General features: G+C 38.7%; 1 protein-coding gene across 7 annotated transcripts in view; it reads right to left on the bottom strand.

Annotated features, from left to right (window-relative positions):
• CCNY (cyclin Y) overlaps window positions 1-16,307 on the bottom strand; it is a 129,325-nt gene that overhangs the window by 25,296 nt on the left and 87,722 nt on the right. For all 7 annotated transcript variants that reach the window (XM_055805147.1, XM_055805153.1, XM_013296421.3 and 4 more), the window contains 4 exons: window positions 10,714-10,814; window positions 7,102-7,137; window positions 3,207-3,264; window positions 2,989-3,108 (listed from right to left, as the gene is read on the bottom strand). In XM_055805147.1, coding sequence (XP_055661122.1) covers window positions 2,989-3,108; window positions 3,207-3,264; window positions 7,102-7,137; window positions 10,714-10,814 — 315 coding nt within the window. The remainder of the gene's footprint in view (window positions 1-2,988; window positions 3,109-3,206; window positions 3,265-7,101; window positions 7,138-10,713; window positions 10,815-16,307) is intronic.

Here is a 16,307-nt window from a genome sequence, read left to right as displayed (position 1 = left end):
AACAAAAGAACAAAGCATAAGTATTTAATTTTCACGATATGCAAACACTGTATTGTTTTCTTATTGGTATGGATAATACTCCTGTTCACGTTTTTAATTGCTATTCAATCAGTAGATGAACGTAATTACAACTTGCCACCCCTGTATTTGAGGAGACATGTAAATGAGACAGGCACTTCCCAGTTTTAGCAAGGGTGGGAATACTCTGGGTCGACGAAGAAGCACCTGTACATTATTTTTCTCACAAAGTCAGGTCACTGAATACAGTTCAGCTATTCACTGGGCCAAAAAACATTATCTACAAGACTTTAAATCAGAACACAATTCTTAAAACTAATTCTATTCTTATGGTATTATTTTATAAATAAATAATGTGAATTAGTATTTAATTGTTTCAACCTGAGATTTTAATTTTTCACCTATCAGTATGGGAAATCTCTTGGCAGCTCTGGAGGCTGTGTGAAGATTAAATTTTTTTTGTTTAATTATAAATTGGTTTTGCTGTAATAGTGGAGGCTTTAATTGAAATGTTTTAATTAAGTGCTTGAAGCAACACAATGCCGGCTTTTTGCTGGAGACTAGCTTATCTAACAGTCTGAAGTTTCACATTTACTCAGCTCCTATGCTGAACACACAGACTGCTATATAACCAACTGTAACTGCTGCTTCTAGCTGGCTAATGACATGTAAAAAGACAAACAGCGAGTGCATTCAACTACACACCTTAAACTGTGGTAATAAGTTGGGCAGTAAAAAGCAGCGGTTAGGACTATTTTAAAATAATGAGGGCGAGCGAAAGAAAGGTATAGTTGTAGCATCTTGTTCAAAATGCACTGTCATCTCCACAGATGGACTTCCTGCCTTCTGGCAACCATCCCACCAGGAGTAAGTGACAGACAGGGCTATCAGATTGCTCTCTGACGGATGGCCCAATAGACTAGAGGAAAACATAAGCTCCAGCAGGGAATGCTGCTCTCTTCTTCCCCAGACGGGGTATCAAAATCGAAAGCACTTGGAAGGTTCATAAATAGCAATATCAACACTATTAAGATTTCAGGAGTGTGGGGAGGGGGGAAGGGTTGATTGCTTTTTAACAGATTCATTTCCACATTTGAATGTTTCAGAAACACCACAATCTGTCTCTGGGGCCCCTTCTGATGACACTAACAAATAAAGAAATAGGACTTAGAAGTAGAGAGGAAACTGAGAACAGCAGTAGAAAAATTTTATACTTGTAATCCACTATTTATTTAAAAACTGAAACCTTCTGGGAAGAGGGGTCAGGTAGGTGCTGAAAACATGGGCAAGAACAGCAGAACAGTAATGCTGATCACTTGCACCAAACCTATCCACAAACACCTGCATGACTGCTTTGAGAACTAAGCTATAAAACAGCTTATCTGTTACCATTGTGCTGGGTAAAAAAACCAAGCCAGCTAAGTTTTCAAGCACTAACAACTATGGAAATGGCCTCTGCAATACAACAAATGAGTTAAAAACATTTATACTTCATTGCAGATCACACCAGAAGTTACTTGCGGGGAAACCACGTATGAACCAGCAGAGGCAAGGAAGCAGTTACAAATGAAAGATACTGAAATATATGCCTGGGTTAACTATTCGTGGGGAAGAACTTTCCATGCACAACAATATCTTCCTGTTACTGCTAATAAAAAGAGCCCTCTTCCTTTCTACTAAATATTGCCCTCATTGATCAAATAACCTAAGACCAAACAACAAATAACTGCAAGAAGGTTCCACTGTACTTGACAGTGGATTAATTACATTATAGAAGAACATACTGACCACACAACATATCTTGCCTCCAGCAGAAAACACTTAGGACGAAAAGGGAGAAGGACAAGTACTTAGTGCAATTATGCATAAGAGAGAGACAAAATGTCATTTTAGAAAAGTAGTAATGGTTGGGTCAAAAAACTAGGTAGAGCAATACTTCAAAATGTAAGGGTGGAGCACTGCAGGGTGTTTCTTGCCCTATTTCTCTCATATTCCTGTTCTGTACTGGCTAGTACGATTAATTCTGACTGTCTGAAGGAGAAAAGCCTGCCAACTAATCTTAGAAGCCAAGGGAGAGAGATTAACAAAGGAAATGAGTAGGTCCGGGCTTCAAAATCCACCTTCTCCAATTTCCCCTCCTTCTATCTGAAGTGCATAACAAAGTGGTTATGAAACCACATGCTGTAGCGGTAAAAAACCCCATTTTGTTCTTTTAAAATCTCCGAGTCAAGAACATGGGCAAAATTGTGTCTGAAAGCTGAAGAGGCTTGTCAGAGCTGGCAGGATACAAATTTCAGGAAAATTAAGACATTCTCAGCTGGCGGAGCTCACTTTAGCTCCTTTAATCCACACTGTTATGCTGACCCACACCAACTGAAAATCTGAGCCTTCTTTCGTGTCATGCTATTTTTAAAGTAGCTAAACGTCAGCCTTGAGTACAATTGTTCAATCCTATGATGTGGTCCTGAAAGACAAGTACAGGCCAAGTAAAAAAAGAGCCATCACTAATGTGTCCCAGTCATTCACTGAATCCTTCATGTGCCCGTCAATCCTTATTAGTGCTATCAAATTACCTACAGCTGTTCCCGAGTCTCTGCTGGGAGCTACAATGATACAGAGCAAACCCCCCAAAAGTGGAAGCCTTTCTGCTTTTAACATTCCCTCCTGTTCAGACCACTTATGCCATCTGCATTTTCTATCACTCACCTTAGTGGCCTGTAACATTATCACTTTGTGAGGGCAAGATGTAACCCCAGCTTTTGTGTTGCACGTCACCCAATCTCTTCTTCCATCACCTAATCTCCCCAAGAAAATGAACTGTGGTATCTCTTCCCATCAAGAAATTTCCTTGGTCTCCGTGGTGAGAAAGAAATCCCTGGTAACACCTAGATTTATTAAATCATACAAACCCAGCCTTTGAGAACAAAACTGGGTCTATCAGATGGTTGATGTCATCGCTCAGACACTCACCAGGGTGACAATGGCACATTCAGCAGTCAGTTGAGCAGCACTGAACAACGTCCGAACAAAGCGGTAAATCTGTTTCTGCTCCGGGTCATGTTTGTCATAGTCTGGTGGCACTTCGGATTTCTAAGGAAGAAATACTTCCAAATATGTGACTGAAACAAAACGAAGCAGACAAAGACAGACAGTTCACATGAAAGGGAAGAAGAGGCAGATGTACTTACCGAAAGGGGATGAAGGTTTTCATCAAAAATATCTAAGAGCATTCTTCCGTCTGTGTCCCTAAAAAGTATTAAAACCAAAGTAGTGTCATTATCTGAACACAACAGCACGCAGCTCTCATACACACTAGCGTATCATTAAAATTCCGATACTCCTCATGCTGTGGGGTGCTTAGAAACACTGCAGAGATGTGATTTTCAAATTGAAGTTGGACCTGTTCTGCCATAAGGTTCACATGTAATATGAAATCCATGTTACAAAGTAATAAAAAAAAAGCTTTCAATGCCAAAGATACATAGCTCTTCTGCTCTCTGCTGTAAGGCTTCTTCACAGCCTAAGCAGTACTCCTATAAACCATAACGAAACCAGCCCAGCTTACTCTCCTTTTAACTTCATCAGGTCAATCCTTGCAATCTCTTCATTCCTCCTCCTCCTCCTTTATTGCCAACATTGTGAACATTTACAAATGTGCAATACTATTTTTACAGTTACCCTTTAGTTCATACAGACTTACTTTTTATTTATTTGGAAAAAGTTATTCTACTAATGATTTCTGAAAGCAAAAAGTAGTACATACAAAAATAAATCAGACAAAATAACATTCCTATTCATTGGTTTTATTTGCTATTTCTCTCTCAGGTCCCCCTGTTGCTCAAGATCGGCATGCAAGCTGATGCAGCTTCACAAGCCGAACATCCAGGATGCAATGTAAGATTTCTCCTGTGTGTAATCTTGGCAGGAACACAAAAGTGAGTGGTATAACAGTACCAGTTAGAAATGGACACTTTCCGGACAGATGCATCCATGTGACCTACTTATTACAATCCCATCTTTATTTATAGCATCTCTGGTACTTTGGTCATAGAGTTCTTCAGAGAAAAACCACCGAATGTGTTTTCTGCTCACAGCACGTGACTCACAGCATGCAAACATGAGTTTTACAGTGGATTGATATCTACAAAATGTATTTATTAGCAGCCAACATTCAAACCTCAACATCTGATGGCAACATTTTTTCTGCTATAAAGCCTGCTAACACTGGAAATAGACGGGGTTTTTTGGTGTTTTTTTTGTTAAAAAAAGGAGTTCCTAAATTAAAACAGAAAACCAGATTGAGATAATTGAGATAGAAAAATCCTCATCAGGAAGGATTTTATGCCAGACTCTTTTACCCTTACATAAAAAGGCTAGTATCTTAATGCAGAAGTAGTTTCACTGGAGTCACTGAGATTTGCTACAGTAAACTGCGGCCCTTCACAATGAGAAGAGACAAAACAAAAATCTCCTATTTTATTTCTTTATGCTGTAGCTGCTGCATGCTATGAAGGCACATTTGAATACCCTAAAGAAAATCTATTACACAGAAAAAAAAGCTCATAGGTTTTCATCTTCATTAGAACAAATTCACATTGTTATCTTTTAAAAATGAACCATCTGCTAGTTGATCTAAGCATTGTTTTTCACAGTTAGTTTGTTGGGGTTTATATTATTTTGTTTATTTATTTAGCAAATGCACCAATACTTATGCATTCCTCCAAAACCAAGATAGATGTGTCTTTTACCACATCACGTTGCTGAATAGCTAAACACAACAAAAGCTGCAGAAAGCCAATCAATGTAACAATGATAGGAGACACTGGGAGAAGAAGGAATGAGAACTAATTAGAATGTTACAGTCAAATGAAATCTGGGAAACATATGAAGGAATATTCTATTTCTTGTATTGTTTCTCAAAACACTGGGACTGCTGAGAGTTTGGAATATTATGAAGTAATTTAGTTTTAAGTCTACTGTGCACGAAAAAAACGGAACAACTAAATACTGTCTGAAAAGAATTCTTCTCCTGTGCAGCAGATGCTTGACTCGTTTTCTGTCAAAATCAACCCCGAGTCGATATAAGAGTTGCAGTGGTTTCTTACTCCCCAGCCTCCCTAATGAACCAAAATCTACCACATTCATCAACAACTTCCTTTTTGCCTGTAACGGCAGGAAAGAGAACGTATATTTTGCTATTGCTCTTTCAGCAGCCAGTACAACTGAATGCTGTTATCACATTGTCCCTCTGTTCCTAAATCAAAGACAACCAAAGACAGAACAGTGATTTCACAGTTGTTAATTGACACACGCAAGCCTGCTCCAGCATCAGTGCTGAGACCATCTGTCCTGAGTGCAGCACAGGGCACATAGACAACACACCTCCACGCCCCAGGCAGCTTCAGAGGGAGAAGCAGCCACCAGTTCTTCTGGAATAAGCCACCTCTCCATCTCAGAAGCGAAAGGACAGATAGCAAGTTTCCCAAGCAGATAGTATTTGGCATGTATTTGTTTTCAAGACACTGATATGGAACACTATTTTATTTTATAAAGGTTTAACCTCTCTATCTGCTAGTTGTACGTCAAATTGACATCAAGTTCTGTAGGCTCACGAATGGGCATTATTGTACTGCAGACAGAAATCAGCTCCTTGGCAATCGGCACAAAGCAATGGCTCTGGATTCCTCCTGCTCTTTCTGCGGTTTCTTACCCTTTGTAGTTCCTAATGTGCACCATCCTCCTGAGCCTTTTACTCAGTTGGCATGACACTTAACAGAGCATTTAACAATAACTTATTTCCCCCAAACTTTAGAGTCTGATTGTCTTTGAGATCTCTAGTATTTAGTCAAGCGTAGTAAAAATTGACTAGTTAGGCAAACTAACCCAGGAACAATGGAAGGAAGGGGGAAAAAAGGAACCACAGATGGATAAACAAGTAATCCAAGCATCATCACCAATGTCTCATTTCCTAGGAAACAAGATTAAAAGTTTGTGAAAAGAATTCACTCCAACTTCTGCTTTGCACATTGCCATGTTTCAGTCCAAGGCCTACTGACGTCTTGGAAAGTCTTCTAGGTGCTTTCAGCAGGGATCAAGCCCTAAGCCTTTCTGCCCTTGTGCACTTCTAAAGGTTTCTCTTTAGATGTCAGCCTTGTTTCAAGAAGCATGATGTGTTCCAGTGACCTGAAACGTGGTCTCAAATGATGTACCAGCTTAACTTTAAACTTAGAAGTAATTCCTTTTGTTCTAGTTGGACTCCTTACAGTCCAGAATTAAAAACGAGTAAGTGGCTTGTTAGATCAAGATCTAAGCCAAGTTCTCTAAAAAGACACATTGAAGCGCTATGGATACAAAAGTCTTTTAAAAAAGTATTTATACACTCTCTCCTTAGAAATGTCAGGATATATTATTTTATGATACTGTGACATATCATGAGGACAGGGAATTTAAGATACAAAACCACAATTCAACATGAGGAGAGCTAATTTATGTACTAAGTTACTTTTTAGAGAAACTATTTTCTACTCAATATCAATCAGCTTGACTGAGCAGCGATCTAAACCATACTACACCAGAGGAGATAAACCAACGAGCTGCTCTGTTTCGGAGGCATCTTGAATTACATCTATTCAATGTCACTCTTACCATATAATTAATGTTTTTTACTTCAAAATCCATTAACATTAACTGATCACTGATTTACACAGCTAACTTTACAAACTGTAGCTAAAAAAATAAATCTGGAAGACCAATTCAGATTTCTTTTTGCAACACATGTAACAACGCAGAAGTGACCCATGCACATAAAATCAAACACTGAAACATCACAGTTTTTCAATGCTGAGCTGTACTTGCAGATTTTTATGGTACATAACCCTCTAATTTTTATTTTTCTAAGCAAAATAATATATATAAAAATATAAAAGAACATGTTTCTCATTTCTAGCATGGGAAATAAGAAAACTACCACCCAAAAACATTCTGAAAGAAACAGAGCATGGATTTTTAGCGTTTGGGCAGTGCATTTGTTTTGATTATATGAAAAAACTGAGATATCTTCAGTACAAGATTTGATTCACATACCTGTTTTTGATGTGGTAATATATTGCAAGAGCTACACTGTAAAGAAAAATACAACGTTAATATCTCAGGACTGTCAAATTATATTATTTTTCATATTAACATGTAAATTTAAAACCTAACACAATGCGTGACAAAGTATGCTCAACAGGCTATTTTCTTCTGTTTGCTCTTAGATACCCAGAAAACTGCTGTAAACAGACAATTTTATAAGCACCTCCTTTTCACTAGTAACAAAGGAACTTACAAAAATACTCATAATCCACATACCAAGCTGAACATACCTTTCATTTAATGCCCTACTCCACTAAAGTCAATGATAAAACTACTGATGTCCAAGGTTGAAGACAAAGCACCACTGGTATTAGATCTTCTCTTTTACTGTTTGCTAATGCTGCCAGGCTAACATGAAAGGTTTTAATCACTGTTGTCTTATGATTTTATATTTAAATCCATTAACTTTTGGCTGTCTTTCTATGTAGTTACTTACATACCAGACTTGAACACCAGGCTCCTACATTTTTATGTCATCAAGTTACTTGTTTTAACTCAGGAAAGATGACTCCCTGAATAACTTACTGCATTATACATTTCCCATGTTCTCAAACCACACACTGAAGTGCCTCCGTTTAGATTCTGCACAAAGACAAAAAGCGTCCTTATGTACACAGAAAGCTAAGATTTTACCTATGTATACAACTAACTGATCTCATTCACATTTGAATCTGAAGAAAATTAAGACGTAGTTTCTAATGGTCATTTTCCAGTTTCCAACTCATGACTCCAGCATTATCAAAGGATGCATGCTTTACTCATGACATGAGTTTTATAGTAGGGTAAGGCAGAAGCAGCACCCTCCCTACTTGTTCCAGCAGCATAAAACCCAGTCAAAGCTAAAGGGGGAGGAGGAGGGAGGGAGTTCGCCAGTTCAATCTGTTGACCATTTGCCTTGTCAGTGATTCACTATAAAGATGCTTATGTCTTACACTGACACAAAATTCCACCCCCACCTTTTCTTCTCCATAAAAGGCCTTTTAAAAAGAAAGTCAACTGGTTGCTCTGTAATTTTATTCCAGAATTTTTACATTAAAACTGGTACACTTGAGTGTTGGGAAAACAGTATCTTTGAGCTACTCTGTTAACAGAATTTTATTTCTGCTTTGGTTTGGTTTTGGTTGGTTTGTTTTTTGAGTATTTTCCACTACATGACTGTTCAAAAATATTTTTTCTTACTTGAAAGTAAATATATTTTACTAATTTTGTATCAGCATTATAGCTTTTACCTGGCTGCATTAGAAGTTTTTAGAACACAAATGCTTTTTAAATTTTATTTTTTCTATAGATATGTATTTAAGGAATTAAGAGATACAGCGTACCATGGACATTTCAAGGACAAAGTCTTCACTGAACACAAAAAATACATTTATGAATTAATTTAATTTGACGGAAAGCTATTCACAAAATGAATTAGCCCTAAAATTTAATTTTAAATTATGCCCCTAGGAACACACTTGCAGCTCCAGTTCACTTTATGAAAGCAGATGCAAGAATCTACATTCAGAGCTCTGCTTGGTGCCCATATGGTTGCTTTTGTAACAAAATGTAAAACTGAGTTTAGAAAATATTTACTATTTAGACATCTGTATCAGAATTTGCAAGTCTTTCAGAGCTGTACTAGATTAACTCAGATCCAAGCTTCATTCTGCTTTTCATATGCCGGTTCAGCTAGCACTCGCTGTGCATGAAAGAATCCTATGGAGCTTTCCCCTCACCTACCCTGGCCACCCCACTGATGCTGCAGATCTCCAGCTGATGTGCTAATATTTTAAACACACCAGTGCATAACGTGACCCAGAAGAAATAAACGAGCTGGCCAAGAGACATCCCTCATTGATATATCTACAGGCAATAGCCATTCATCTGCAGAGTCTGCCAGGATGGGGGCAAGAAAGGAAGTTGTACTGGAAAAGCAATAACCCTGCAATCTCCCCACCCCTTAAACCTGTTAAATGTGCAGCCAGACAGGCAAGAAGAGGACAAAAAGACTCCTCTCACCCAGAGGCTTAATGTGCCAGAGGGCAGTTTCTCACCCCACATGACCCCTTTGCAAACCCTGTGACCCCTTGCAGCTTCCAGCCCTTCCCATGCTGGCATCCTGGCCCCAGCCCTGCACAACTCCTCCTGCCCAGACCCAGAGCCAGTTTTTCCAGCCTGACATGTTCCCTCCCCTCCCTACAGCTCTGCCCACATGCCCCCCCCCCCCCTCCCCCCCCCCCCCCCCCCCCCCCCCCCCCGACACACACCCTGAGCCTCTCCCAGAGGTCCCCACCTTGCTCCCCCCAGCTTATCTTTCTGTCTCCTCTTTCATAAGGCTGCTGCTGGCTACCATGGCCTGCTGAAAATGCCTCTCCGCTGCTGCAGCCAACTGAACCCATGTCTTCTTTCCAGGAGCAGGTTCAGTTCTGATGCAAAAATGGACCTGAAACCCACCCAAAAGGCTGCACTCACCAAAATCTGCATTCAAAGGATTTTAGAGCAGAAAAGTATTGAGATTCCAGGAGTAAAAAAACCCCTCAAAACCAAAAAAACTTTTTCCAAGTGTTAATCTGAATAATTTTTAAGTTACTGATTAAAGAAACTTGAGGAAAAGCAAGATTGTATTTCAGAGAGAAAGAGCTGATGAGGACTTAGGTGCCAGTCTGACTGCAAAACCCTTCTCCACTCCCTTCTTTTTTCCTTAAACAGAAAAATTAAGAACATGCTTTGGTGACTATCAACATTACTAACTCCTTTGGACACATTAGTCTGAATACATCTGTCTCTCATGTAAGTTCCTCTGCAGTTTTACATTTGAGTACACCAAGGTAACTGACCTACAAACAACTCAAGGGAGTATACCAGCAATCATAATAAACAAACAGCATAAAATGCCTGACCATTCATTTTCTCATTTTTCCCCTTACTGTACAAAATATAAAGAACAATATTCTATAAATACCAATTTAATTTCTCTCCAAATGTAAAAAGGCACCAGTGGAACCTGAAACAATCACCTGAGATGTCACAAAAAGGTAAGCCAATGTGCACACCACATACAAGGCTCCCCACTGCTGTGTAATAAACTGTTAGTGCTGCTGTACTCAATAAGGAAATGAATCTGGAAGCAATTAATTTCCATTTCAAACAGAAAACTGGAAAGAAAACTTAGCAAATGAGCATTTTCTCATGAACAGAAAAGAGCTCTCCAATTTCAGATAATTCCAAACTTCTGAATAAACAAGTACCCAAGTAAGTTTTGAGGACTCATGCAAAGCAAGCACCCGGTTGAACACTGAAGCACAAGGATTTCAGCTGCTGGATCAGACCCTTAACTGCTGTGCTTTCTTTTGAGATAGGCAGTATTGGGAAGTTGATTCTGCATGGACCCAAAGTAAGAGTAATGCCCTTTGTTCATCCTATTCCTTGCCTCTGGAACACAACTGGATTAAATAAATTTACTACTTCAAAACCTAAAACCTTTGAAGCTTGCTTAGTAAAGGTTCAGAAATAGGTATGTATAAATACATATATAATGTACGTCCTAATAAAAAAAAAAAAAGGAATTATAAAACCCACCATTTGATGGTATACTTGAGGTTTGGTTGACTGACTGTGCTGTCATCCAGGAAAATAGTGGAGCAGGAACTGTACTTCCTTCTCAACTGCCCAGGAGGATGCTGTGAAAAATATGCAAAAGAACAATGGCAATTATGTAATACCAAAGCATTTTTCTGAGATGTAAGAATTTAGAAAAAACAAATTTCTCTGTCTTTTACAGTGACACACAGAGTAATGTGATCATGTTTTGAAGCAGTTCAGAAAGTTCAGAAATAATCACCAGTCAAAAGTCACAACAGTCACCACCTGAACCTTGACTAGTGCTTTCAAGTTCCAGTCTCCCCTCCATCCCTCATTCCCCAAAGCCATGCAAAAAATGTGCAGATTTACTCACATACATACATACATTTGGAAAGCAAATATGAACATGATCTGTTTCTGTCCTCATTCCAAAAGAGTAAATGGAAGAGTGAAAAAGAAATCATGTTAACAATGAAGGTTGATTTAGAAACAGATGCAAAACCATGCTTGGAGGAAAGAAGATTAAAAAAAACCCAAACAAATTTTAACAGAATGAAGTAGGGGAAAGAGGTCTTTACATTAAAACTACTAAACCCTCTAAAAATTAACAGGGAAAAAATCAGAAAAATTAAACAGGAATGAATTGTTATTAGACAGGAAGAAAACTGATCAAAGGATATAAGAGAAAGTGGATATGCAAATAAAGAAGAAATAGATTTCTTAACAGAGAAAGTTTTCAACAGATTTCAATCCTATTTCTGCTCTCTCATAGGAAAACATTGGAAAGCTCAGCCACAAAACTGTATTTGACAACTTTAGTTATTTCTGAAGATTTTTTGTTGAGAAGGCTTCTCCTTCAGCTGTTTAGAGCAGCCAGCACTCCACTGGTCTAAAGAGAATAGCTTCATCATTCCAGCTAATAGCTATGACAGTCATTAATGCCCTTTGATTGCTTATTCTAACTACACTAGGTGAATAACTTGACCAAGAACCTGTGTCAAGAAAGTTAAGACCAGTCAAATTACATGTTTAACTTACAACAGAATAGGTTTAAAATTCAGTTGGCACATCAACATGGAGATTTTAATTTGCCTTACAATGAGTGTTGTTTCCAGCATTTCAGCGGCGAGACCAATGCCAATACCATTGGGGGAATCCACAGGCATTTCCCAGCTCAGAGCAACTGAGTATTATCTAAGTCCTGTGACTATTACCTCAGCGTATCTTTCCCTGCCTAATTTCCAAAACAAATATTATCACAAGTCCCAGCACTCCATCATCTCACTAATTTTTCATTTTCCATAGGCAAGAGAGTTCTTAGCAGTACTCATTAGACAGAGAACAGATAGATTCCTGGTAAAACCTACATGCATCTGAGTCATCTTTCTAATTCTCCCAGCTATCAGTGAAAGAGCATTCAAAGTCTTCTGTTCATTGAAAAACCACATAATTTCTGAAGCTGTTACAATTGCAGAAACATTATGTTCAAATTATTTGAAAGCTCATCAACAAATTCTGTCAAGGTCCCTCACATGACCAATAAAGTAGTAGGTTGAGCTGCTTTTCTTGGAAGTGAAAAAGTTTACTGAGAAAATGAGAACTATCCCCTCCCAAAAATTCTCCAAAAGTCTGGAAAGATACTTTATAACACTTTGGAAGCTCACAATCCATCTACCTTCCAACTATTATATGTTAAGCAAGGTTACAAACAAAATGTAAAAGCACTGGAAGCATTAATGCCATTAAATGTATTATCTAGCACTGATGTATACAAAGAGAATTACAAGGGGACTGGTGATTTATAGCTTTTATTTGCCACAGTTTAGTTCAAATTTCTGGATTAGTCTGTTGAGTACCTTCCACAGGCATGATAAACGCAAATCAACTTAAACCCAACTGAAAAATCAGGCTGTCCAGTGGTTGAAAAAAAGGGAGAGGTACAGGCATTTCAGCATCATTATAAAAAAAAAAAAAAAGCACATGGAAAGTTTTAATTCTACATTTTAAGTGTCAACAGTCTTAAAGGTTTAAATAAAATTTAAGATAAATGGACCGGATTCATTTAAGGTTAATATGAGTAAAAAACAGAAAACAACTCTAGCAACATCACCATCCAATTTAAATTTTCTTATGTAAACAACACTCTAACTCAATAATGAGGACCACACACCTTCTTTCTGAAACCACCATCTCACAGAACTCCACTGTTTTCAGCCCACATCACACTTCATTCAGCTTAGAACTTTTCACACTTCAGAAAAATATGTGGTGTCTCATGCCTCACTTTCTGTTCATAACAGTTTGGCAGGAAGGGGTACCTCTCCCAGTCTGAAGAATGGTGCCAAGTGTAAACCTACTATCAGGGGTAGATACACACATTTGTGCCATGTGAATAACCAACCTATGGGTAGATCAACATTCCCAGCTTCTACCCTGACATCCAACTGCAGCCATACGGTATGCCAGGTAACAGATTTTCTGCCTTTTCCAAATTACTGGAAAACACTCTGTTTCATATTTTACCTTGACTAAGCTGGAAGACATCTAAAGTCCCACAGTTCAGTCAAATAGTCTTTTCTGAACCTCCATAAAATCCTGCACAGGAACCTTCCCCACCCTGGCAAAGGGCAAGAGAGGTTACTGAGCATCATCACCTCAGTATTCAGCGCTGTCCTGTAGAGAAACCCCCTTTCTGGGTCCATTTCAACGGGGTAAGTCCATATCCAAAATCGTACAGAAGCTTAAATGAATTCACATTTTGAATCCACCATGGCTGACCACAAAAACCTTCCACTTAGACAAGTCAGAGACGCTTTAAACAAGAAGAATTGGATGAGCTGAGAAAGAATATAGACCCTTTGAAGAAACTAGCAAAACCCCCTAAACATTAATGGGATCCCTTCTCAGGTTCTGCCCCACCATCAGGGCTGATGTGGGAAAGAAAGGAGTGGTATAGCTCCTTTTGCAAGTCTTGACATACAAACATGACAGCGAGCGTAGGACACACGTGGGGCCTTGACAATCTCTGCCATCACAAGTATTTACAAATTAAAAGTACTGATATGAAGTAGATTCACTTTATACATACTTTAACTTGTAGTAGTGATATTTTTGTACCCGAGCTGAGATTCAGTAGATATCATGCTTCTCAACTTCAGCAAGGCCTCTGATTTCATCTTGCATAAAATTCCCAAAGGGCAAAACAAGGAAAGGGCAAAACAGCAGGTAAAAACTACTTGGAAAACTGTACTCTGGTTACCCAGGGATCACTTTCAAATTAGAAGGCTGAAGTAAGGGACATTCCAAAGAGGTCTGGTCTACTCAATGTAAAATTTTGAGCAATAACTTTGATAAGTTATAAGAACCATAGTATTTTTTACTCAATTTGCAGTGGCATTAACTTGCAGAAGACTCTTTCATAGAACAGGAAAATATCACATAGGTTTTACAGATTTACCATGCATACAACAAAGCAGAGCACCCTTCCACTCTGCTCAGCTGGAATTTTATGTCCAGTTTGGACCACTGCAGTTCAAGAAAGATGAACTGATTTCAGAGAGTCAGGAGGAGAGAGCAGCAAGATTAATCAGAGGTTTGAAAAACCTGACTTAAAAGGAAAACCCAAAAGACTGGAGAGGTTTTCTCCAGGAACAGTGGAACAATAATGACCTTAAGTCATGTTGAAGGGAGTTCCAAAGAAGAGAACATTGTTCTCCATGACTTTTGCAGATGGGATAAGAAAGAGAAAGCTTATAGTGAACTAGGGAAAATTAAGATTGGACATGAAAGTGTGAGAGGAGGTGATGGCAAAAAACCCCCAAAGCAAACCCAAATCACCACTTTTTTCTAATAGCAGGGACACCTTGAGTGACTTGAGCCATGATAGAATCTCCATCACTGAAAGTTGTAAAGAAGACATAAAACAAACATATGCCAGGAACACCTTCGATTGAGGATTCTGCTCTTAGGCAGGAAACCAGACTGAACAACCTCTTGAGATGAATTCTGGACCAGTTCTCTATCACTTCTGTGATTATTTTTTTTTTTTTTTGTGGGGAGGATTTGTAGCTCTTTACTCCAGAAGCAGTTGTTATTTTTCCGCATTTGAACAGAGATGTTCATTAAGAAATTCAGGGATTATAGGTTACAATAAATGCATAATTCCTGTTCCGTGGAACTTCTTTCTTTACAGAAAAAGATGTAAAATGGAAAAAGTTGCTTTATAACTTGCTAAGCTTTTACATGTGTTACAGAACAGGCTCCAAGAAATCAAGATTCAACATACCTCAAATTAATGCCAGGTGTTTCTAGCTCTTAAAAACAGCCGGTTTTCCCTCTTGCACAACTAGTACTAAGGAATTATCACTGCTTCATTTTTCTCCATGCTTCATTCTGAAACCTTCCAACTTTCCAAATGACATTTGTTTTCAGATGTGTGAACAACAGGATTTACTGAAAGTTTACATAAAATACATCTTACCAGAAGCAGAATGGCTTAGTTTGCCATCAAAATCATACTCGCTCCACAGAACTGTTTCTATCTACCTGCTGTGAAAGGAATCACAACAAATTCCTAACTAATTTACAATGAGAATACACAAAAGGATTAATTTCTCTCAGCTTTCATTTTAGCATCACTCAGAAATTAAATTTGTGGGGAAAGGGGAAGCACTACTATTTCTTTTGTTAAAATAGTTATTTCAGGGTGTTCTGGGGTAGAAACACGCGGACCAAAAAGCCACTCTCAGACAGCTAGCTGTGTCCTGGAAGCTCTTTAGCAACACTAGTATGGCACTCTGCCCTGATGCTCAGCAGGATTTGTTCATTTGGGTGCAACGCTCCCCTAATGAAGCTATACAGAGCTTTTGTACCAGAGCTGGCCTTCAGCCAGTCAGCTTCCAGTTTGGCAGAGGTGCTTTGGCCTTTTCCAGTGTTCTTTTGCTTTTGTCCATCAAAAGATAATTTGCAGCTTCTGTCCTAAATAATGATAGTACTGTCTCCTCTTCCATCAAACCAGGTGTAAGTTACTGCATGATTTTAACCATTTAATAGTAGCTCCCTCCATCGAAAAAATTGAGGCTGGCTTGCACCCGTCTGTGGAGACATGCCTGTTAGCTTCCAGGCAGCAGAGGCTGGCCAAAATGCTAATAGGCAAAACTGGCATGTACAAGTACACATGGAGCCAAATTACAACAGCAAGCAAAAATACCAGGACTGCTGCTGACTTGGAAAAGGGAGGCTCCTATCCTGGGAATCTTCTGTTGCTTCTGGACATGATTTAGTTCTGACAACATTTTTCACAGAAGAAACATGACTTTACAGGTCAACAAAGTGCTTCCAAAATCAAGCAAGCCATGCAACACAATTCTCTGCACGGCTCTGCAAAGCTCTGCATTTATCTTCTTCATCTTGCATAATTTGATACTACAGCACAATTGTCTACATTTAGTGGCTCGATCTGGATATATGCACCCAAACAAAAGCCATAGGAAACTGCAGCATTGTATGCTTACCTTTCTCTGCCAACATCTACAATAATAATTTAAAAAAAAGATCTAGTCCAGCCACTCTTGAATAACACTCATTGTACC

The sequence above is a fragment of the Falco peregrinus genome, chromosome 5 (genome assembly GCF_023634155.1).
Source record: "Falco peregrinus isolate bFalPer1 chromosome 5, bFalPer1.pri, whole genome shotgun sequence".
Lineage (NCBI taxonomy): Eukaryota > Metazoa > Chordata > Aves > Falconiformes > Falconidae > Falco > Falco peregrinus.
The sequence above is the reverse complement of the archived record's forward strand: the minus strand, read 5'-3'. Positions and strand labels throughout refer to the sequence as shown.